This window comes from Octopus bimaculoides, chromosome 1 (assembly GCF_046866305.1).
Source record: "Octopus bimaculoides isolate indiv1 chromosome 1, ASM4686630v1, whole genome shotgun sequence".
Lineage (NCBI taxonomy): Eukaryota > Metazoa > Mollusca > Cephalopoda > Octopoda > Octopodidae > Octopus > Octopus bimaculoides.
In genome coordinates, this window is record NC_142928.1 from 14,949,360 (window position 1) to 14,975,270 (window position 25,911).

General features: G+C 33.1%; 1 protein-coding gene across 1 annotated transcript in view; it reads right to left on the reverse strand.

The window, feature by feature from the left end:
* LOC106869364 (glutamate receptor) overlaps positions 1 to 25,696 on the reverse strand; it is a 702,165-nt gene extending 676,469 nt beyond the window's left edge. The window contains exon 1 of the mRNA XM_014915088.3: positions 25,401 to 25,696. Coding sequence (XP_014770574.1) covers positions 25,401 to 25,533 — 133 coding nt within the window. The 5' untranslated portion in view covers positions 25,534 to 25,696. The remainder of the gene's footprint in view (positions 1 to 25,400) is intronic.
* Between the last annotated feature and the right edge of the window lie 215 nt (positions 25,697 to 25,911).

Below are 25,911 nucleotides of genomic sequence, written 5' to 3' on the forward strand. Positions count from 1 at the left end.
AATTGATTGCGTTCTTCTAATTCCTTCTGCAGCCTATATGTCAATGATTCATGCATTCCCAACAGCATTATCGGATGTAATATGTCTCTCTATATATATATTTAGAGCGCTACTATCGACCTAGTTATTCATTTACTGTATATTTTGTTCTATATTTCTAACATGCTCTAAACGAATATCGTTTTTTGAAAGTCGAATGAATGACAGCTACCTAATTTTCATATAAATTACGTCTTTTACTGCCAGTTATTTGTTTGGGAATGTATTCCTTCTTTTTAAATAATGTATTCCTGTTTATTCTCCAGAACATGAATACTATTCTGGAAAGCAAGCTTCACCGCATATATCATGGTTACATAATTCATTTGGTTTTTTCCTTCTCTAATTTTCGCGAATATCAAAACAAAATAATATCCATCTATACGTTACATTAAGGAGAAATCCCAATCTTCTATAGGTTCCTGCATTATAGGTGATTCAGTAGATGTGATGACAAGTATTTAACGTAATTCTATGTTCTACGATATTATATTAACTCAGATTATTGGGCTCACTAATCTTAAAGAAAAGTTTTATGCATGAAATGGAAACCAAAAAAAAAACAAAAAAAATTGTTTGGTGCTTCTTATTTCACAGATTATTTAAATTATATAAGAACTCGCATAGGATCTACTTAAACCAAATTGGGGACACAAACTAACATTGTAAACCTTGATTTAAGACATCTAGTAAATATCCCGAGGTTTAACAGTAAAATTTTTATTGAAGTGTATCACTTTTAAGACTCGATGCGCAGATTCTATTAGCCATTACAATATACTAGCCATTTTGTGTGACAAATCAGGCCACCATGCTGCGAGGAAAGTGAGATTCCTAAATTAATTAAACATAATTTGATTAATTGTCTTTAAGAATGAATTATATCAGTTTAATTGATCCTATTGGACATATTTATGTGTTTATTGATTATATGAAGTGAAACCAACGAATAAAACACAAACATGTTCTCCAAAGAATAAAAATAGCAAATTTGTATCAAAAGTCAGAGATTACTCTAATACCTAACATAAATAATAGTGGTTTTTGAAGTAGAGGGCAAGAGAGACTGTACATGTGCGTTTGAGTATATTCGAGTATATTATACATCCATGATGAACTCGCATTGGGTACATGTTATTTACATTAACTTCTGATTGATGCATACATGGACATAATTTCTCAGCAAAGGAGATATTAACAAATCATTAAATCCTTAATAGTTATACAACTGCCGTATCTATCAGCCCGTAGCATCTGTATGTCAATACAGATTGGCAAATATTACATCTTCCTACGCTGTAACGTCATGTAGAGTTTGTTTTTTATGACCTACTGTAAGCCGGCCAGTATTCATGATCTGTTTATTCACGTTAACTTCAGATTAATGCACACTCGGACATTATATTTCCTTATCATCCTACATTCTAGTAATTACATAATTGTACTTTGGTCTACCTTATTTGTTTAATGATACCCTATGAAAAAACAATATCCATCTATTTATACTAACAATAGCGATAAACCTGCCCAGCAATCATCCAATTTAACACAGCTGCCTATATTGCAGGCCATTCAATAGATTTAGTACCGTAATTTTCTTTACGAATAAATCTTGTATTTGCTTAATTAATTCCGTTTGATATGTGTATGTGCGCACATTTATTGATTATATGCATTGCTTTAACTTCATCTCTTGATAATTGTGTCGCTTTCAACGGATTCATTTATGTTGCAAGCATTCGGAGTCGTTATCCCGGTTCCTTCATACATTTATCCCATTCGAACTTAGAGAGGCAAATAAGTCGTCTGAAAGAAACCCTTGGATGTTGTCTGTCGAAGGTACTTGGATGTGGTTGTTATGCAAACGATGGCATGACTGAGAAAAGGCAATGTCCGGCAAGTGAAAAGACATAAACACAAGTGGTTGGTGTAGTCTTTCTTCTCTTCAGTAGCAATCCATATTGTAGTGCTTCCATCAGTAACAATCCGTAGTTATATTAAGTTAAAGTCGGTTTATTGCATGCTGTTTGTAACTTCTCTGAGATAATGTGACGTATTCTTTCAGAAAATATAACTTCACAGGGGACGACGTATATCCATATCATATGAATTGTGGATGTTGATTTCAGCATACCTTGCTGTGAGATATTGGTCCTGTACAGGATATTGCATTAAGGAACGGTTTGGTTAGCCAGGTAAAAAAATAGCTTTACTTTTATAGAGTCGGTACAAATATTACACGTCTAAAAGTAGGTATTTATTGCTGTTCCTCATATTTCCCTTATGTCCCATCAGTACGTGAGTTTTTATTGATGATGTGGATTTAAAATGAGGTTACACGAAATATCCAATTATTGCACCCTTTGTTTTTGTTTTGAACTGAGCTTCAATCTTAGCAACGTTATCAACTGCCTTCTTAAGTTTTTCATTCACTCGTGTTTCGTATCACATCAAGGCTTTCGGTTGATTACTCTTGTGTGCATTGATTATAGTTCACTATGCTTGTGAGTATTGATTTTGGTTGATTGTGCAGTACGTGCTTCATGTCTTGTATTACAGACTGGAGTCAAAATCTGTTCCGTCCCTCTCATACTACAGAACCTTTATACTGTGACTGAGGGTTAAGACGTTTTAATGTTTCCAGTAGTAATCTTGCTATGGAAATGAGTTTCGATATTGTCCGGTTCTGAAAATCTAATCTTCATTTCCTATTTCTTTGAGCATTGCTTTCATGCACACATATTTTTCATCTAATTTTATGTATTTAGAAAAGGCTGCATCGCCTAGCTCTTGTATAGTCTATTTACTGTTATTATTTCATTCTTGCATTTTCTTTGTACAATTGATATTAATGGAGTTGCTAAATTTCGTAACAGTATACGGTAGACACTCAACTTAGGGGAGGGGAACTTGCAGTTCACAAGGCATCTTATCTTCTCCTAGTCGAACTAACATTATTATTACTGCTATATTTTATGGCAGTACATAGGCACTTGAGATAATTCTTATAATTCTACTTTATAAAAGGGTAGACGTAAAGACCCCATTCGGTCACGGATCACCATGAGATTGCACGTAGTTATTTCCACTCCAAAGCAGTCCAGGCAAGGTTGTTTCGGGGAAGAGCAGCAGTCACCCAAGCATACCACCCTCCCCTCTCCATGCCACCACTGTTTTCTGAGGGGAAGGCAAAGGACGATACAGCTTTGCACCTGTGACTTCGTATCTCTTTTCCACAGTTTAGCAACTGAAGGAATGTGAAATAAAGTGACCTGCTCAAGAACATAACACACAAACCTATCCGTGAATCGACACCGAAATTCTTGTTCAAATGACATTAACGTCCTTTCTACATTGTTTTGGCAGTGCTCAGCAGACTATTACTGGGCAATAATGAAGCTTATGATGTTAGGTCATACACGAAGAAACGTGTTTGATGAACCTAGCTATCCCTCTTATGCATGTAGTATACAGCATTTTCTTCGTTGCACAAACCAAATGCAATGAACATCACTAATAATGAAGAGTGGACATATTCCTGCCTTGGGATATTTAATTTCAGCGAGATTGGTGTTTAGTTTCTATTTTGAAGGAAGGGGAATCAAACAAAGATTATTTGTCTAGTATTCATTGTCTACTTTTCATTAATTTACTGATTCATGTTCTCCTCAAATACATGTTTGGCTTACCAGACAAAGTGTCCTTGCTTTCTTTTTATTTGGTGTTATGTTTTATTATGATCTTTGATTTCAAGACAATGCACAGCTCTATGCGATGTCTAATAGATTAACATTACGCTGTACATGATCATTACGTATTAGTACCACTTTCTGTTTTGTTACATATTTGTAATGATCCCAATGTTGTCGGTTATGTATTTGTATGTTTTTTCTCTGAAGTTAAACAAGGTCCCAAATTTTATGATATTTGTTTTTCAGTTCACTACACACTGGTTATCGTTATATCTAGGTTTTGCACCTTTGGATTTCATTTCTTCGACAAATGTTTTATCTGGTCTGTTAGGATCAATACTTTAATTAGGAAGCAGTTCCGTTCCTGGTGGTCAGAGACAAACATGTACGACCAGTTACCGCTGATATTCTGTCGGCGTTGATTGTTTTTATTAGTGTATGGCTACTCTAATATTTTGAAACATGTGCTTGTGTGTATTTACATCTCCTCTTCTCAGTTGATTGTTAATATCTTTTATTTATGAAAGTCTCAATTCTCCTATGTCTGTAAATGAATTTTCAGTTAAAACCGAATAACAACTAAGAATGTGGAAAACTGATTCTCCAAACGTCGACGTTACGTATTGTGTAGTTATGTTAAGCTTCATAAAAGGATTCTGTAAAGCCTTTGCGGAAAGGTTTTATCCTGTCTCAGTCAAGATTACTCCTGTCTTGGTTGTGGGGAGTATACTTGAATGCAACGATTTCATCCTCCATTTCCTGGTTTCTCAATTATTTATCATGCATGTGATTTTTGACAATGGTTTCAGCTTAACATTATATATTCTTGTTTTGAGCTTACTTTTTACATCTTCCAAAATTCCTCTCGTTTCGCTTTTCAAATGTGTGATATAAAAGCAACTGCTTTGCAATTGTTGTTATGTTGGGTTTGTTTTATTTTTTGTATTTCTTCTATTCTTTTATAAGACATCTGTATAGTGCGACAGTAGCTATTCAATAAGCTTTCTAATTACATAAGTCCTCTCCCTTCTCGTATTCTTGCGATATATATTTATAATTGTGAAACATGGGGCAGTTTATTCTAAATGCTGCCATTATTATTTTGTTTTCCTCTGTAGACTTACCAGCACATTTAGTGTTCATTTTGGTATACCATAATTATGAGACTTCATATTTATTTATATGCATTTTCTTTTTTCACATTTTATGCTCACGTTTCATGAAATACATTTAGAGTATTGCTTGTTGAATTTCTATTTCATTTGAGTTCTGCCTTGCTCATCAGATCTCAGATACATCAAGAACTTCTTAAAACCTAAGATATATTTTCTCGTGTTATCCATCTCCCATTAAAATAGTCTCGCCACTTGTTTCGAATGCCAATCTTAATAATTCCTCTATGAAATCGTGTTTTTACAGCAACGTATCAAGTTACTTAACAAAATTATTCAGTTGAAGGTACAACCAGCACTTAGATTTAAGTTCGCTTCAACATCAATATTCGATGCCGTGAGTGGAGCTCCGGCACGAAGTGTTTGCCATAGCTTCTGCTCGCATTCAGCTGATTTAGGTTAAACAATCACAGAAATTCAATAAACCTGTTCAGTTGATGAATCAAAAGCGATCGAGATCCATATGATTTTTTTTTTTTGTATCACAGTCCAATCTAGTTTACCTTGTGCTTGAAAGTGTTTATGCATAACGAAAAGAAAATGTATTGAATATCATTTCGTAATAGTTTTTTTTTTTTTTTACATTTTGGTGCCTTGTTACAATATGCAGAACAGCTTGTCTTATATTCATAGCGTATTTAAATTATCTGCGTATTGTTTACTCTTTCCATGCTTAGAAATATTTTCAAGATTTCTTAGAAAAAGTATCTTTTTAACAGATGTTTATTTTTTAGGATATCATTGTAATTGAAGCTTCTTAATCGGCAGAAAAGTAAATTTATTTATAAGGTCTCTTTCTAATTTTGGAATTCTTTCTCTCACTGAATTAAAGTTACTTTGTACTCGTTTCCATAAGTATCTCATTAAACATCTAGGCTATCAGATTAATGTCACTGTTGAATATTGTTTTTCGTTTTAGTTAAGCCAAATCTTGTTATGTTATAGCCTACCACGATTGCTGAACAACTGTAATTGGTTGTGAAATTCCCTTCTGCATGTGGTAATTTATTCGCAGTCCATAACCCTGCCGCATATTCTTTTATTCGATGTATTTCTATGTTGCTTTTTATCTAGTTTTTGATCAGATCGTTTGAGGTTGGTTTTGTGTTTTCAATGAATTATTGTTGATTTTTGTATCGGTAGATTTTCAGAAATCTAGCGATATCTCTTGTTTCAAGGATTACGCTTGAGAAATAGTTTCTCTTATTTTCTAACGATATTTCTACGCTGTTATTTTCATGTCGTTAACTTGTATATTGATATTTCTGATTGAGTATATCTGAGGGATTACCTCCTGCCCTCTGTAGATATTTTTTTTAAGCTGGTGACATTGATGTTTCTGACTTCTTTCATTGATTCTGATTAGCTAGGGCTGTGCAACTTTGGATACAATTTTATCTTTCTGTTTTACATTTGCAATGAATGCCCACTTGCCTGTAAGAATGCCTACAAGTTTTAATTATTCAGTAAGTAAAAGTTTAGATTACCGTTTTCGACATTTCCAACTTTAAAATCTTTCTATTTTTACATTTCCTTCACATTCCCTCATTTACATTTTTGTTTGATAAATTTTCAACAAGTGTTCTAAGAGTTTTGTTTGTTCATTCTATCTTGTTGTACGTTTACCTTCATGATTTACATTCACATTGATTATATTTTCTTCGTTTGTTTTATGTTCATTACGTGTGTATTTATAGTTTTGTATATACTTTGAAATTCAAATCCCCAAAGCAACTAATCCGTGAGCTCTTGGAAGTTAATAAATTATGACCTTAACACTGGCGTGGCTGTGTGCTAAGACGCTTGCTTCCCGTCCACATGGTTTCGGGTTCAGTCCCACTATGTGACACCTTAGGCTGTGTCTTCCACTATAGCCTTGGGTAATAATGCCTTTAGCAAGACTACTACTTTTGTTTATATAACTGTTACAATAATCGATTTTATTTTATTCCCCAGGGGTATAAAGTGTAAAGCTGACTTCAGAGGTATCTGAATTCATTCGCTATTGAAATATTGTCTGGAATTGTGGGGAGAGGCCAGTAAATTTAGAAGTGCAGTTTTACTTGATTAAATTGAACTCAGTGCTTGTCTGGGGTCTGCTTTATTTTGTCGACCTTCAAGGGATGAATGACATAGCTGAGCTCAACTCGGCGAAAAAGTAAGACAGAAAGCAAAACACCGCAAGACCTTTTGTCCGCTGATTTAGATATTCTAATAACAACTTAACAATGATAATATTAATGTATAGTGTCTCTAATAATCCGTCCTACTAAAAGCACAAGGCTTGAAATTTGGGAGGGGAGGGGACACGACGTTTACATCGACCCTAATGTTTCACTGGCACTTAATTTATCGACCCCGAATGGATGAATGGCAAAGTCGATCTCGGCGAAATGTGAACTCAGAAAGTAATGATGGACGAAAGGCCGTGAAACATTTTACCCGGTGTGCTAATGATTCTGTCAGCTTGCATGATTAATATAGTATCATTAATAATAATACGTCAAAATGATATATAGTATTTATCTACTAGCTTGTATTTCTTCCGGCTCTTTGCCTTCTGGTTTCAAATTCCACCAAGTTTGTTTATACCTATCATCCTTTCGGAATCGGTGAAATAAGTACCAGATAAGCACTGGAAACGATGTAATCAACATGCCCACTTCCTCAAACTTTCAAGCCTTGTTCCTATAATCGAGAATTTTGACTATTTTCATTTATAGAAGTTGCAGCCATGTCTCAACCAGAGACATAAAAGTGCAACAAAATGTTGTATCTTAAGATTCTAAAAGATGTATTGTTATGAAAATGAAAACGAAGAAAATAAACTGGTGTCTGTTAAAAAGTAGTCTCGTAATAAAATTTGACTACATTGAACGTGTAAGATTACATCTTCATGGAGAACGTTAAGCGTATAATATACGAGATATCCATAAATATGACTTATTGCAATTTATTTTAAAGGCGGGCTTCAAGGAATTTGCTCAATACATGTGTTTACTCCTTATATCATTCCATGCTTTCAAATGCGATGTTCTGATTTCTGTCTCTAAGCCCGTACATTAGGTCAATTTCTAAAGCGTTTTCTGAGACGTCAGCAAGGCTGCAGCATCTGTCAAATGACATTTTTTCAACATTACTTCTTATAATGATAACTCCAGCATTCTAGGCAACTTTGTGATGGAGGGTATAAGTGCGGAATATTGATCAGCGTATGTATGTCTTTGCAAATATTTTGTTTGCTGCATCCAGATATTATGTGGTCAATTGTCTCTGGATGTTCCATGAACACGCAGCACGATGGAATGCTTTCAAGTTTCAGAATATTAATCGGGTAATTCCTAGTGGAAAGGCATTGATCATAAGCAGCAAATATATGTCCCTCACTTTTTGCCTTGAGACGAAAGTTTGTCAGCTTCTGCTGGGTAAGTGTTTTATCTACATCTGTGTCCTTGTCTCCGGGCTGGTATTTTGCTATTCTGATGCGTTTGTTCCCATTTCTCCTTAGTGAGTGTTCGAGGTTAGATTGACCGTGTCTTTATTAGCCTTGTAAGTTACAAGACTATTTAGAACGTTTGAACAAAAACAGTGCACTGTTTATTTCTGTGTACAATATTTAGATATCAATGAGATTACCATTCATCGATCGGAGTTCACTTAAAAGAACTACCACAGAGACAGGGGTGTTAATATAATCGACAATGCCTTTACCCACAATTTCAAATATAGTTTCAATATAAGATATCATCAACGTGGTCTTGATTTTATATTCAGCTATTTTTCGCGTGTTTTCATTTCGCCGCCTAATATATCTAAATATTTCTGAGAAGTATATATTTTCTTTTGGGAATGTGTAAGTACATTTGTAGATTATATTCCTTTTTGCGTTGTTACGGGGTGGTTTTGTTATTTCTGATTATATTTTAAAGTGTTACAAGTTATCTAGAACATACGTAATATAAACTGTGTTAATTCATGGAGTCGTATTTCTATTTCGGATGTTCTGTGTGATTAGTGTTATGTGTTTTAGCCTTGCGCTTTAATTGAAGAGTATATTCACTAGGTTAGATTGCTCACAATATTTGTGTAGAAAGTGAATCTCGTAATTTCTTTGATTTTTACAGTGTTGGATATCGATTATATAAAAGTATATGTTATATTATTTCACCGTGTGTTGTTTAGAATACGTTATACTGTGGTATAGAATTTGATGGAGAATGCTCTGCGTCATTCTCTTTTAATTGATGTAACTTTTTCGTATTAGAATTACGATTTTTTTATTCTTTTCAGAGTATCTATTATTTGAGAGGTTTAACGTAATGAAAAAATGTCTTGCCTCAGATATGTTCTGTGATTCGGCTGGCTAACTTTTGGAATCTCAATGTTTCTTCATAGTTTAAATCGTACCTAATATTTCAGTATTGTCAGTGTATATCTTATTGCAGCATATCTCTTATTTCAAATTACAAGATCCTGGTAACATCTCAGTTTCTTTGTCATTTCGGGAGCAGTGTTACGAAAGAAAATGTTTGATTACGGTATTTGTTTTTTCATTTTCAATCTGTATTCATTACATCTCTCCGGTTTGTCTTCAACATATTGTCAAAGTATTACAGGTACATCGCAAATGTTTGCCTAATCTGATATGGAGCAGGGGGCCTCGTAACAGAAACATTTTGACCAACTTTCTTTCGTATATTTCACACCCCGCATTAATTTATTTTGTATATTTCACTCACTGCATTAATCCTATTACACAACATTTGTGCACTCTCAGTTAAACTACATTGCTTCCAAATTTCAGGTTCTGAATTATATCATGAAAATCTAATTCTGATGCAAGAAACACGCTTAATTATAATATTGCTTTTGCCATATAGTTCCTCTCCTTTAGAGCAAAAGATATATAGTTTTTGCTTATAAGTAATATTGACAATAAACAGTAGCAGTAAAATGGGAATAATGCAGAACTGTTCGATTTATAATATATCTAATTTTGTATTGCTGGTCTTATGATATCCATAGATATTTGCAACAAACTCGGTTAGTTACTATCAGGTACAATACGAACAATAAACGTCAGTATCACTTCCATGGACACAGCGATAATTTTATGACATGTATATCAATAAAACACACACACACACACACACACACACACACACACACACACACACACACATACATACATATATATATATATATATATATATATATATATATATATATATATATATATATATATATATATATATATATATATATATATATATATATATATGTGATAAGATGAACTGAAATCTATAACCATGTAGCTATAGATTCCCTGAAACTCTGTAAAGGTTAATGAAGCTGATGAGAAAATGAGGTGAGACGAATATATAAAGTGTTATGACTAGCCTTCATAATATAGTTTGTTAAATATTACACTGTATATAGACGGGCTGTATAATCAATACTGTATCTGCCGGGTGATAAAAACTTATTTATAATTTATCAGCCGAATCAAGTTTTGTGATAATACTAAAGAATCATCGTTAAATGTTAATATTAATCTCAGTTCTGTATTGCATAGGCAAATAAACGTGTTTGATGTTAATACTGATGGAAATCAACTTCTACATCTGATTTGGCCTTGCTTGCACCACGGATGCCTAATCAATTTCATGTCTAGACGAAAGTGAGAATAAATATATATGTAAATACACGCATAGATAAGGACACACATGCATATATAGCATGGGTTTCGTGCGTATATGTACATGCTTGCTAAACTACTACTTTTCATCTTATATACTTAAGCTTAAGTATTGATATAATCAGCTACAATTGTATCTTTCGTTTTATTAGCTTAATGCAGAAGAAAGCATGTTTCAAAGCAGTAGGGAATTTCAGTTAAGTGCTTGAAAATCTGTAGACTGTGATAGTCCATGCCTCAGTGGGTTCAATTCAATAATGTTGATCTTTGGCCCTCATATACATATATGTATGTATGTATCTACCACACGTACAGCATTAAACCTATCGCATATATAAATACATGTATCTATTTATATAGTTATAGTCTCGTTTCAAACTTTGGCGCAAGGCCAGCAATTTCGGGGAGGTGTGTAAGTCGATTTCCTAGAATCTTTTACACAACTGGTGCATATTCCGTCGACTCCCATAGGATGAGAGGGAAAGTGGACGTCAGCAGAATTAGAACTCAGGGCATTAAGACGGACGAAAGACAGCTAAGCATTTTGCCCGGTGTCATAAACTTTCTGCCAACCTTTTTATATACAAATATATTGAGATTTATTTACGTTCGTTTCTACATGCACAAAGAGACACACACTCGTGTACATATATATATATATATATATATATATATATATATATATATATATATATATATATATATATATATATATATATATATATATATATATAAATATAAGGGAACACTTTTACGTTAGAAAGAATATCAATTATAGCCTCGGTTTCTTTCTTGGGTGCAAGCTTATCACATATCTGTGTTTGAGAACACATGTATGCTTGCTAGAAATATTTTTTTGTAGCTCATTTGTTCATACATAACAAACGTTCGAATTCCCAATTACTAATTTCCTTGTCATATTAATATGGCAGTGTCGATGAAGTAAGCTACTATGCATTTTCCTGTCGTCCATAACTTCCCGTAAATCTCATGAGTGATGGTCAATTGCATTGTTATGGTCATTTTATAAAAAGAATAAAGGATGCTGAAAGAAATGGTCTTCAATACGCAATGGAACTATTAGCATTGGAATCGGTAGCAAAACAATTTACCCGAATTAAGTAAGAGACTTCTAGATAAACAATACATAGTCGGGTGAATGGCCGGGCCTACTAGTCTAGACAAGCTCCCAGGCCTTGGTATTGTTACTGCTGCTTTGACAAGTAGAAGTCCGTTTCTTTAGCAACATTCTATCAAAATTTGTAACCAGCGAACTCACTAGGAAAATAGCCTCTACGAAGTCTAAGTAATAGCAGCGAGTGTCCCTCAAAAGTTATCCTTGCATTATAGATTTGTTTGATATTGGGTAAAGTGAGGTTACACAAGCAGCACAATACTCTAACCACTGTAAAATTGCTGTAATGTTTGCTCACGATTCTGATCATATTATCCCTGGAACTTTATTCATTATGGAAGTTATTGCAACACAACCATACTTGCAATTCCCTTATCACTTCTGTATACGTTGAAGATAAATGAATAGAAAGATACCAATAACACTGAATTAATAGAAGTTCAAATTATACTGTTTACTTTGTCATTTTTTTTATGTTCGTTCAACTAAATGGAATATGGATTGCTATACATTAATAGAATCTTAGCAGACTAGCTTGATTAAGTTCACGTTGGTTAACTGTTGATGTAGATGGAGTTTTCTACCATCAAAGTTAATGCATTAACTAACAACACCGTTATGTTACAGAGGCATTATTTGTTAGTGCCAAAGAATTCCACTTGATTGAATCAACATTTATAGAATTGATTGGACATGAAAGACACAATCTCACCTTCAGGCTCCATATCGCCACAAAATTAGCACAGATTACAAGCTAGTAATATAGCCTGGTCTTTAAGGATGGGGTAGCGAGAAGGAGAAGTAATAGAGAAAATAAGATCTAAAATAAAATGCCCAATAAGTTTAAATTGGCAAGATGTAACACACTATCAGTGTATTGGTAGTATATGATCTATGGACATCAATAAATGATCTGATGAAATGTATGGCATCGATATTCCTAATGTACTGCCGGCTTGTTATTATCTATTATACCAGAGAAACCATCCTGTCTATAATTATCATATAACTTAATGTTGCCTTGATTTTAAATACTTAGTAATGGTACCGATCATTCATAGCGACGGAAGTCCGTGTCTTTTAAATGAAAATATAAACTAGAATAGAGTGAATTAAAATGAAATAGATACAAATATAAAATTAAAAGAAAAAGTAGAAATCTGAATAAAATTTACCTCTTTTCTATTCAAGTGTGGTGGAAGAAAAAATAGTCAGTAAACAGCAATTTCGTACATGAAATTTCTCTTTTACGATAAAGCAGCGCCATGTAGCTTTCTCTCATTCTACTTATATCACACTAAATGTAAATACATCAACACACATAAACACGTACCTGAAAACATATCACAAAACGACTAACACAAATATTCTGATTTTTAACTGTGTGTCTATAGTTGCAAGCAAATATAACATAGTAATATGTCACATGTTTTCGCTAATTGTTTTAGATGTGAAATAGTCGGAGGCATAAAAAAACTCTCTCGGCAACCCGGCTATCCGTTTACCGGCAGTCAAGGATACGACAGGTGAAAGGTTTAGAGTATTCTCCAGTCCAACACCATAACCACTCACCACACACCCGTATATACATATGTAAATTCTAACAAATGCACAGTGCTACTTACTTTCGATATTCCACTCATATGGGTGTATACCTTTATAAGTATATATATATATATATATATATATATATATATATATATATATATATATATATATATATATATATATATATATATATATATATATATATATACACACGTATATATATATATATATATATATATATACAGAGAGATATATATAGATATATAGATAGATAGATAGATCGATAGATAGATAGATAGATAGATAGATAGATAGATAGATAGATAGATAGATAGATAGATAGATATAATGTACACACACACACACATACAGGAAAAATTACGTGCTTATGATTCTGCCAGTTCAACGCCTCATCATAAGTAATTCTTTTATTTTCTTTCATTTTTTACTTGTTGCAGTCATTAAACTACAGTCATGCTAGGGCACTGTCTGGAGGAATGTTTAGCACCTTCTTTTGACCTGTTACTTATTCTATCGCTAGGTTACGGGGACACACCAACAGCAATTGTGAAGTGGTGTGCGGGACAAACACTCACGCACATATACCCAGACAAGATGAGATTTTTACAGTTTCCATCTACGAAATCCACTCGAAAGTCTTTGGTCACCTTGAACACACTCACGCTCTAGGTGCCACGCAGTGGTACTGAACCCGGAACCATGTGGTTGAGATGCAATGTTCTTACACAGCCACGCCTGGAATATAATTACTTTGCAAAACGAATTTGTGTTACATGTTCGTAGAATTTTTCAACTGCTTGTTACCTGTAACCAAACATGCTTTATTGATGTATACATCTATAATATGGTTTCATATGCGCTTCTCCGACGATAATATTGACCAAAGATCCAAATGATTGATTAAGACCGCTTACGACATTTTGTTTAACATGCATATGTCAATATATATATATATATAAATACTCACATACACCCACACTGACAAACGTATATACATACTTAAAATCCTATTTTTAATAGGAGCTGATAAATAAAATGTTCTATCTGAGCGATTGTCGAAACAAGAATCTTGGAGAAGTGATTATGTGAATCATCCACTTCGAACGATCGAATAAAGAAACTATACTTCACGAATTACTTTCTGTGTATAGTTTTGTGTTTATTTCAAGATACTAATGCTGATGTAAATAAATTTACAGATCATAGACGTTACTGACGTTGCATCATTTGAGCTGAATCTGTTATGAGCTTAAGTTGGGCCTGAAACGCTGTCAATTAAGAAATGCGATAAAAATTGAAAAACCAGAATGTCTTCCTGCCCAAGCTGTAAGACACCACTGTCCAAATCTGTGCAAATGAGTTGTAATGGATATTGTATTTATGGTTTGTGGAAGATTAACTACACGTGATTTCCATTCTGTTTCAGTAGCTTATAGGGGTAATAAAGGAAGCAGAAGGTTTAGAATATCGTTAAGGATTTTGCATCCATCTATTTGGTAATGAAGATGGATTACTTGCTGTTACGAACAAGGCATAATCAGTACTGTTCTTTCAGTTGAATAGCATTAAAAATTGAACTGCCATTCTGTGGTCGTTCATTTTTATTTTCTTTTGCATGTGTATATACTTTTAAGGAAATGCAAAATATCAATACTACTTCATCCAAACCAAAGATGATCTATTACTGACTACATGAATATTAAAAAATTATTGACGAACAAAACAAGTAAATTTCCTTCTCACATATATTCGCTATTTCCTTACCTCTGTCTTACTTTCTCATTCTCTATCCCGCCCTCTCTCACTGCAAATATACAGTACTAAGTTCTTGAAGCGGACTGGTCTCAACCACCATGCACACAAGTATTCTTAAAACGCTCATCTTTCCTCATATCACCAGTTATATCTTGTCCGTCCTGTACGCAATGATCAAGCCTTTACGCCTAGGAAATCACTGCACAGGTTCAGCTCTCTGGGATGCTCGTGTTGCGTTTGTTTTCTTTACAAGCAAGGGGCTTTCTACCGTTTAAGACAAACCTAAACTGAATGAATCACAGCAAAATTGTGAACGGGTCCTTCCACACAACGCCTTTGTGTTTATGTCAATATATTAATGGTGATGTGAATATATTTACAGATCACAGACGTTACTGATGGTGGTTGTATTTGACTACACATCATTTGAGCTGAATCCGTTATGAGCTCATGTTGGGTCTGAAACGCTGTTAATTAAGAAATGCAATAAAAATTGAAAAATCAGAATGTCTTCGTGTCCAAGCTGTAAGACACCACTGTACAAATCTGTACAATTGAGTTGAAATGGATATTGTATTTATGGTTTGTGGTAGATTACTAACACGTGATTTTCATTCTATTTTAGGAGCTGGCTACACTGATCTATATACATGTGTTCACATAATTATCAAAGTGAGTAATATTTTGTATACAAGTTTGTTCAACTCAAAATATGTAAGAAAACATATGGTTATTCCTGGATATTTAGCATATATTGAGTATATACAAAAACACAGAAAGAGGGGCATATCTAGTATCTAATATTCAATAATATGAACAGATGAATAAGCATGAATATATTGACGTAGACAACCTACTTCAAATATATATGCAGATATAAACGCTGTGTTAAAATTTATACATTTTACAGATGCTTAATCCTCACTGATTGTAGCATGACACTTCTTACATATAAATTAATATTTAAATGCACAAGGCCGTATGTGTGTGCGTGTATATAACGAACCAGAAAAGTAGCACATGAAGGGTATAATAAATTTATTCGTCTAATGCTACATATTTCTACGTATATGGTTTATGCCGAAATAATACTTGGTTCGACTGGAAAATATCAGGCACTTCCAGAATTTATGAAATTGTGACACCGTTAAACTGTCACTATGATACTGACACTACACAAAGCGTTGTGACCAACGTGGGGTGCTGCCATAAAAGAAATACTGGTGAGATATTTATTTGGCTGCTTCACTTTACGTGCGCGCGCGCGTGTATGTGCGTACACGCGTTTGTGAATGTACGTGTTGGTATAGGAAAATGTGCGTGTACTTCACCGATGTGCTATATCGAAAGGAATATGCAAATCCTGTGTGAGTTATGTCTTCTCGTGTGATTTTATTTTTGTGTAGCGCTGCCTGACATCCAACTAGAAAGTCAGCTGATTTCTCTACTGTAATTACAGAAGCGGTAGTAACCTTTATGTGTCCTCTTTCCCATTACAACTCATGTGCAAATACGTATGATTTCCATTCTCTTATGCTTCCTTTCACTGTCTGTCTGTCTTTCTCTCTCTCCCAATTTCTGAGACACGTCCACTCAATGCATAGTTCCTTAACTATCTTTTGGTAATTAAGGCAACGTTATTTAATTATATAATATACAGCGCAAAGTTTACAATGGCAAATAAATATCTGTATACAAACATATATTCCCTACATATTTGCAAAAGTAAATTTACACGCAAAAGCAAATTATTTCCATACATATGTTGTATATATGTATATGTTCAAAGAAAGAGAGAGAGAGAGAGAGAGAGAGAGAGAGAGAGAGAGAGAGAGAGAGAGAGAGAGAGAGAGAAACATATTTTAAGGACACATAAACATATGCATGCGTATATGTATACAAACACATATCCTAACGCATATTACCACAGAAGCAATAGCGGCACAAGTTCTTTAGTATTTGGAATATTTGTGCGTGTGTATGCTTGTGCATGCGCGTATGTGTATTATATCTAAGATACAAAAGTGTTCTTATTTTATGTTGTAAATGAAAGCACGCTCATCCTTTCATTAGTCCCTTTTAATATAGTTTAGAAGCATAAATTTCTCAAGTAGCGAACACTTCAAGAGTTCCTTCACCTCATCTTCTGAATGTAGTGATGTGCATAATCCTTCCATTTTGCGTTCGGATTTTTTTCCTTTTTTTTCACTCTTGCACTATACACTAAGAAAGCAAAAAAATTACTTGTAACATAAATTTCCTTGCTTAACTTTTCTCTTTTACCTAATATCTTAGTATATTCTACATGACCTCTTTGCCTGTGTTGATGTTTGATGTGCGTTTTCTAGCCAAACGCATCTATATTACGTTCAATGATACTGAATGTCTTAGAATGTTAACAGATTTATTTTACCAACTGAAAACATAACATGGACATAAGGTTTATACATACTTGGATGTATATATTTGTACGTATACATATATACTCTATATGTGTCTATATGTGTGTGAAGAGAAACAGAGTGAATGAATGGAGAATTATATATATATAAACATTTATATATGGCAAAGTATAGGTAGTTTCCAAAAAAACTAAAGAATGCTGTCCAGATCTGTTCAAAATATTTGTTTTTGAATATCTCTTCTAAGTTTTACATGCACAATATAGCAGTTTATTTACAAAGTATTTAATCACCCACAAAATCTTGAAACTCAGTAGATATTTACCTAAGCAGAATAGAAATACTGATGTCATATACCTAACAGAATGTATATAAGAATATTAACTGTATCGTACAAAGAGAAGAAAAGAGGCCTCATATGAAGGAAATACACTTAGTTATAATTTTAACATAAGGAATATGCATAGAATAAGAAAAAAAAATCTCGTTTAAATGTGATGCTAAATCACATCGCCTACGTGTAACAAAATATACAAAGTGTTATACTTAGCAAAATTTAATCTAACGTATTGAATTTATAGTCTGTAAAAATTACAAGAAGCAGAGAAGATTCAGACGAAATATTTTATAGTATATATTTGAGCCGGTCTTATCTAATATAATCAATTTCAATACAATTAATTTTTCAATCCCATAACTGCTCAGTTCCATTTCGACTCATTATTTCTTGGGTCTATATGTTATGTAATATGAACGTACTGGGTTCGAAGGAACAAGGTCAGACACTTCCTGAAGTAAAGAAACTGTGACCGTATTAAACTCTCACTATTCAATTGACACGACACAATGTATTGTGATCATCGTGGGGTACTGCCATAAAAGAAATATATGCGAAATGTCTCTTTGGCTGCTTAACCTGATATGATTATAAACAAAATCAGATCATGTTTGGAGAAATAAAAAAAATTAAGATTGGTTTATGCTTGATCACATTTCATCGATCTTCGTTGATCTACTCTTCAACAACAAAAGCAGCGAATCAGACAAGCAAAATTGCCGTCACACTATCAAAATATGCAACGAGTCATACAAGCAAAATTTTGAATAACGTGCGATGTTTTCGTCTTGGAAGTGAACTTAACATATATGATGAAATAAACCTACCTACCTAGCTACATACATGTATGCATGAGTACGCATTCATATATCTATGTATGTAATTTTATTTCAATGTAAATCTAAAATATATTTAGTAGGAATTCAATTTATTTTATAATATATGTCTCCTGGGGAATAGTGACTCGCGAGGTTCAAATAAAGCTATAAAAAACAGCATGTAAATATTGAAACGATAAATTATTTTGGGTAGAAAAAGTCGAAGGCTACTCATGAGACTGGAACCTACATTTCCTGTAGACTTGACAATCATTGTACAATATAAACGTTTTAGTTGAAAATTAGCACTCTCGTTCACATACTTTTGAATCTTGGATCGAGCGAAAGCTTACACATTTTACTCTCAAATAATAATTCTTTATTTATAATTATAACACTTTAAGCAATCATATACACAACTAATACAAACAATTTTGTTTTGATAGCAGTGTCTCAGGATTGAAACAAATTTTCAGTGATATAAATTTTTGATATCACCATTTCATAAAATGTAGAGCAGATGAGCAGGTAATGTGTTATCAGCATCTGGTTAGGTTTGTGTCAATTGTTTGGTGTTGTGTTAAGCTATTCAAGAATATAAAGTGTGAAAAACCGTAAATAATATGATATGTTATTAGAAATGTTATATAGACCAAAGTCACTTTATGTAATATGGCCCTTGCGAATAAATTGTATGGTGTATTAGATATATATGAACTGGTTGAGATAAGTATGTCGTTGGGAATAACTGTTGAATTATGAATAGTAAATATATCAGAATATGATTACAAAATCAAAATATGAGAGTTGCGTTTGATTTTACCAGCTTTGATCCGAAGTTTGGTTGTACTAAGACAATGGCGCATAATAGGAAGAAAAGTGGTATCACAGGAATAAAAGTGAAGAAATACAAATAAGAATCACTATGTAATCGAACGCAGCTTTCAATCGTAGTTTCCGCTCTGGTTATCAAACGCAAGCACACTAACACAAGCAAGGGTCTTTATGTATTATGTTTTGCATGCCCACGTGTAGAGGTACAAGTTACTTATTTGTGTACATGTGTACATCACTGTTTATCAATGACTAGCTGTGAATAAAAACACTATGATTACAGTTCTGTAAGAAAGAGAAATCAATTTTATATTAATGAATATCAAAATACAACAGTGAAAGAAATATCGTGACTATAAGAGAAATTTAAATAAATACAAGTATCAATGAAATTGAAAAAAAAAAAATGTGAAATAAGAATATAAGTGGAAGTATATGCAGCTGCAGACAGTTTAACATTAGCGGAAGTTGCAGCAGATTTAGCGGAAGTTGCAGCAGATTTTGTTGTTGAATTTGGTAGACTAATGAATATGTTGAGTGAAAAATGTTGTTGGTCATGTTAAATGTTGTTTACAATTGCAAGAAGAAGAATATGTACTACAACAGTAACTAGAACGGGGATAGCGATAACACCATATGTGAGATTAGTGTTTTGAAAATTAATCTTGTAAATTTTTGCTAAGGATCGAAATGGTACTGCTGAGGGTGAAAATGCTGAGGGGATACATTGTTATGATGATAATGATGATGACGGGTACGACGACGATGATGATGACGATGATTGTAGTACTGTTGCTGATGATGATGATAAGGAATGGGATAATGATAATGATAATATTTCTGATCGATATGAGGTTCATCATGGTAATTAAAAAAATGACGATGATTGAGATGAATTCTTAAGTTAGATATATAACTAAAAAAGAAAGATAAAAGAAGCTAGGTTCGTGGGGTGTTCAAATAACTTTTGTTAACAAGCGCATGCACATTTTACACTCACAGATAGGACAAATAGCCCGATCTCCCAAGTGAGTATATATTCGTCAATGTATGTTTAAAAATTTGTATTTCACACGTAGCACTGAAAAAAAGATATTTCATTAGCTACCCACCCCATGTCATTTTGTCTGACTACTATTTATCTTATACTCATATTATCGCTGTCCTTGTATATTTATCTCTATCACCCCTACACCAACTCTCTTAGATCTTGCGCGTTTTGCCCCTATTAACTGAGGTGAGTATTTAAATCCAATACGGTAACGTTCAGTTAGTCTGTATATTCAGTTGTACATACTATATGAAATACAAGAAAAAGTGAATCTGTGATATGCTTTAGAACATTAAGTAAATAAGAAACAGGTGGATTAAGTTTTAACATAACTACAGAATTTGATCGTGATCAAAATCAGTGCTCAGCTGAGAACAGCTACATGTTCAACCTTTGCTGCGGTAATTCATACAATACATCCATTATTTTAATTCGAATAGATTTAGAAATACACACACACACACACACACACACACACACACACACACACACACACACACACACACACACACATATGCACACACACATATATATTTATATATATATATATATATATATATATATATATATATATATATATATGTATGCACGATGGGTTTCTTTTTAGTGATTAAGGACATCATTCACAAATTTCAATATACTTCAATTTTAGAGTACAATTTTAGTGAGTAGGCAGAAACATCTATTTCAGAAGCAACAAACCTGACCGTTTCAAAATTTTCTAGACTAGTTGAGCGCCATTCTACCATGTGTATACATACTCAGACACATATGTGGGATGCCTGCATATTATGTTGCAGGATGCTTCAAAAGCACATGACAATTATTGCTGCAATATTAATGTACTAATAAAAAAGTATAATATTAATATTCATGTTAATTTTATTAGTGTATGTTGCACAAAAAAGCTTATACGTTTTAATATTATTCATTATGCTCATATCACACAGAGTAATGTGTATATACGTAAATGTAAGCATGTATGTGGACGAATGCAACGATATATTAATTGCGCATAAACATACAATTAGACAAACACACGAATACACAGATGCACACACAGATACACACACAGATACACACACACACAAATATTTATTTCAGCTTATGAGAATTTCATGCATGTTTCGCTGATGGAGAATCAATAATCTACACAAGAATATATTCTATTAATATAGTAACACTAGGAAGAAGTCAATGTTATACGCAAGGTCAAAGAAAGCAAATACTGACTAAATGGTAAACATTTATCAAAGCAGCAAGCACCAATATTGCAAATATAGGAAAATTATCAGCAAACTAAGATTTAACATGGTACTAAGTACCGTAAACTACAATAATGATTGTAATATATTTTAGTGGCGTTGTAAAAGTTTTGCTATGGAAATGGCATATACCCGCATCTCTCTCACTCTCTCTCTCTCTCTCTCTCTCTCTCTCTCTCTCTCTCTCTCTCTCTGTATATATATATATATATATATATAAAAGCATCAGTGTTCATAAAATCTCATGATTGCATTTCCTAAGCTATAAATGTAAAAGCTAAAGCATATATATATATGTGTCTATATATATATGTCTATATAAGCATATGTATATTTGTATATAAGCATCTATATATGTGTATGTATGTATGTATATATATATATATATATATATATATGTATGTTTATATGCACATATGTTTTTATGAAAATATAAAGAATTTAAAAAGAGGCATTTAAATTAAGCCATAGTGCCTTATAGGCATCTTCTTGGTATACAAACATACGATGTGCTACTACATGTACACACGTGGACAATGCTTAAAACCTTATCAGGGATGTCGTCTCCCTCAAAAAACAACAAAAACAATCTCTTAAACATTTATTCTGAATCTTCATATATAGGCATATCGTATAGAGACGTGAAAGTGTGTGTGTGTGTGTGTGTGTGAGAGAGAGAGAGAGAGAGAGAGAGAGCGAGAGAGAGGGGAAGAGCTGGATAGATAAATATGTGTGTATGTATGAGTTTGTGTACATATTATTGTATATAGAGAAACGATCATATATGTGTATATACAAGCATATGATTATACATACATACATACATACATGCATATATATATATATATATATATATATATATATATATATATATATATATATATATATATATATATATATATTATGCATATGACTAGACTTATATGCATATGTGAATGCTTGTACTTGCGTTCAAATTTGTTTTCACAAGGATAAATACATATGCAGGCATATGTATAAATATAATGCCTATATTCAGGTTATTTTTATTGACTTATAGATTCACCTATCTATTATAAATTCATCATATATATATTGATGCATATTTGTGATAGTAAAATTGTGGGTAGACACACTATATATATTTATATATATATATATATATATATATATATATATATATATATATATATATATATATATATATATATATATATATATATATATATATATATGAATATTCACACATATATGTATATATATGCATGCACACCACTGATCTGTGTTAATATGCTTAAACACACTCCCACACATATGTAGCAACATGTATATATGATTACATATAGTCATATTCATGCAGCTACCCACTTGCATAATAGGAATATATATCTATATACATATCCAAAATACTAAATAAGAATCAATGCAGTGTATACTTCTGTGGTCTTTTGAATACTATGTATGTATGTATACGTATATATATATATATATATATATATATATATATATATATATATATATATATATATATATATATATATATATATATATATATATATATATATATATGCATAGAGAGAGAGAGAGAGAGAGAGAGAGAGAGTACAGATTTACAAAAAAAGACAAAATTCAATTTTACATGTATATATATATATATATCTTTGAATTTTGCTACACGTAATAATATTGTAGATGCTTCTATTCTCACTTACACACACTTATAGTTGCATATGAACACTTATCTATGTATCTATCTATATTCCTACCTACCTATATACATAGGCCCACGTATTAACGGGTAAGACAGACAGACAATTGAATTATTTGATAAATAATGTACTTGATCCTCTCCAGATTTTCTATAACCAAAGCTGAACATATACCACGACCTTATTACTTCTGGTTTGGAACTACTTCAATTCTCAATAGCTACTTCCTCACTACACATCACATGTGAGGCCCATAACGCTGTCCTCCATGTAATTTGTGTGATGATCTTGCTACGGAATCAGCACTATATTCTGTATTCCTAAAAATGAGACCTCAATTTGTTGGAAAATTCTTTGTCACTAATTCACATTTTCAGTTCAGCGTTGTGTTGTTTCTTGATTCTGAATATTTTAATAAATAATTGTATTTTTCCTACTCCTTTTGCTCCTGGAAATCAAGCAGCCCCGACTAACTAATACTGTCTTATCGTTATACATTTATTAGATCCCTAGCCATAAGTTTACTCCCTGCCGTCCTTTCCCCAGCTAGTGTTGGCGCTTTACAGTTTTCCTCTTTGCAGTTTACTATGCAGTGCCTGGTCAAGAGAAGTGGTAACTGCGCGTCACTTTCATGAGTCTGAGGGCTATAATATCTGCGGGCCCACTTCACCAGTCAGACCAAACCGATTACTACTACCACTTGTAGTAGTAGTAAAAGAACAAAAAAATCCTATTGATGATTGGTATCTTTATATAAGTTTTATATATATATATATATATATTATATTTCTTTATATAATTCATTTTATTAATAATAATGATGTTAGCGATGATGATCATGAAAGTCGTGAGAAGGATTGATGAGGATGGTGATGGTGACAATGATGATGGTAATGCGGTTAGCAATAAGGAGGTCGAGAATGGTGAAGATGTAACATTGATGAGTATGTAGACGATAGTGGAGATAGGAATACTCGTCATAAGTATATGGTGCACCAGCATGGCCGCAGCCACTTGGCTGAAACACATAAATAAATAAATATATGGTGTTCATAACGATTGTGTTTGCATTCAAGGTGGTGTTGGGGGTTTAAAGTTGTTTGAAATTAGGGTTGTTGAAATGATGACTTCCATATACTTATTTATTACTAGAAGTGAAAGCGCTGATTGCGGTGGAGCATTTTCGTAATGCTCTGATATTATTGTATGAGACAGTGGTGGTAAAGGTGACGTTGTGTTTCTGGTGGGAGTGATAATGATATTGCGCTGTTGGTCGTTATGATAGTGTAACAAGGTGGTGTTATATTGTTGCAGCTATAGTGACGGTGATTGCAGTTTGTAGGCTTTTTGTGTACTACCGGTGAGGATACTTCTCGGCAGTGTTGGCGCTGAGTATGAAAGACTATTTTCATGGAAGTAGTTATGATATTTCTGTTAGTGGTGTTGGTAGAGTATGTTATGTACATATTGTTAATGTTGGCTATAATGAATGTGTTGGTAGTGATAATAAGGATTGTAGGTGGGTATTTCGGTGATGACTATTATATTGTTGTTGGTTATTATATATGAGTTGTGTGGGTGATAATTATCATTGTCATTACAAGCATAATAGCTCTGGTGTCATTGTTGACGCTTATACCAACTAACCTAGAAGTGTTGTTATAGTTGCCGGTGGAATTGATGTTAGTGTATTCTGGGATTGTTTATTATTATTTTTTTTTTATTCATTACCATTTGTACTTGTGTAGGTTTCCTAAGCTATTACTGATCATCTTGTTATTGTTGTATTTATTCTCCCCACTTGCTGCTGCCGCCTCTGCTGCAGCTTCCGCTACTGCTTCCACTGCTGCTGGTTTCTATATTATTACATCCTTCTGATGTTACTATTTATTACTAGTGTGGTGTTGTTGGTATTGTTATTGTTATGGCGGTGTGTTCTACTCACCTATAGGTATTCTGTTGTTTGAGGCAACGTTGTCTGTCTCGTTGGCCGTGTAGCATGTAAAGGCTGAAGCTATGACAGTGACAACGATAAACACAGCGGCAATTCCATTTGTCATGTAGCGAAACATCACCATTGTCTCCGACTTCTCATCAGTCCACACCTATTTCTTAGGAAGGCATGCTTGTTTTTTTCTTGTAGGGATTCACCTGTGTGTATCTGTACTTTAACGTATATATAGATATATATATATATATGTATGTAGTGTGTGGCTGTAAGTGTGTGTGTGTGTGTTTATGTGCTAGGTTTCCCTTTAGGTGTAGGTGTATATTTGTATATGGTTGTGTAATAGGTATGAATGTTGTATGTCTATCTAGTATCTATATGCGAATTATTAAGTAATTAGTGCAAATATGTATTTTTATTGTTTGTGGGTATTGCAATTTTTGTTCACGTAAGAGTATTGCTGTTGTAATATATATTCATATATATATAAATATAAACATATATAAGT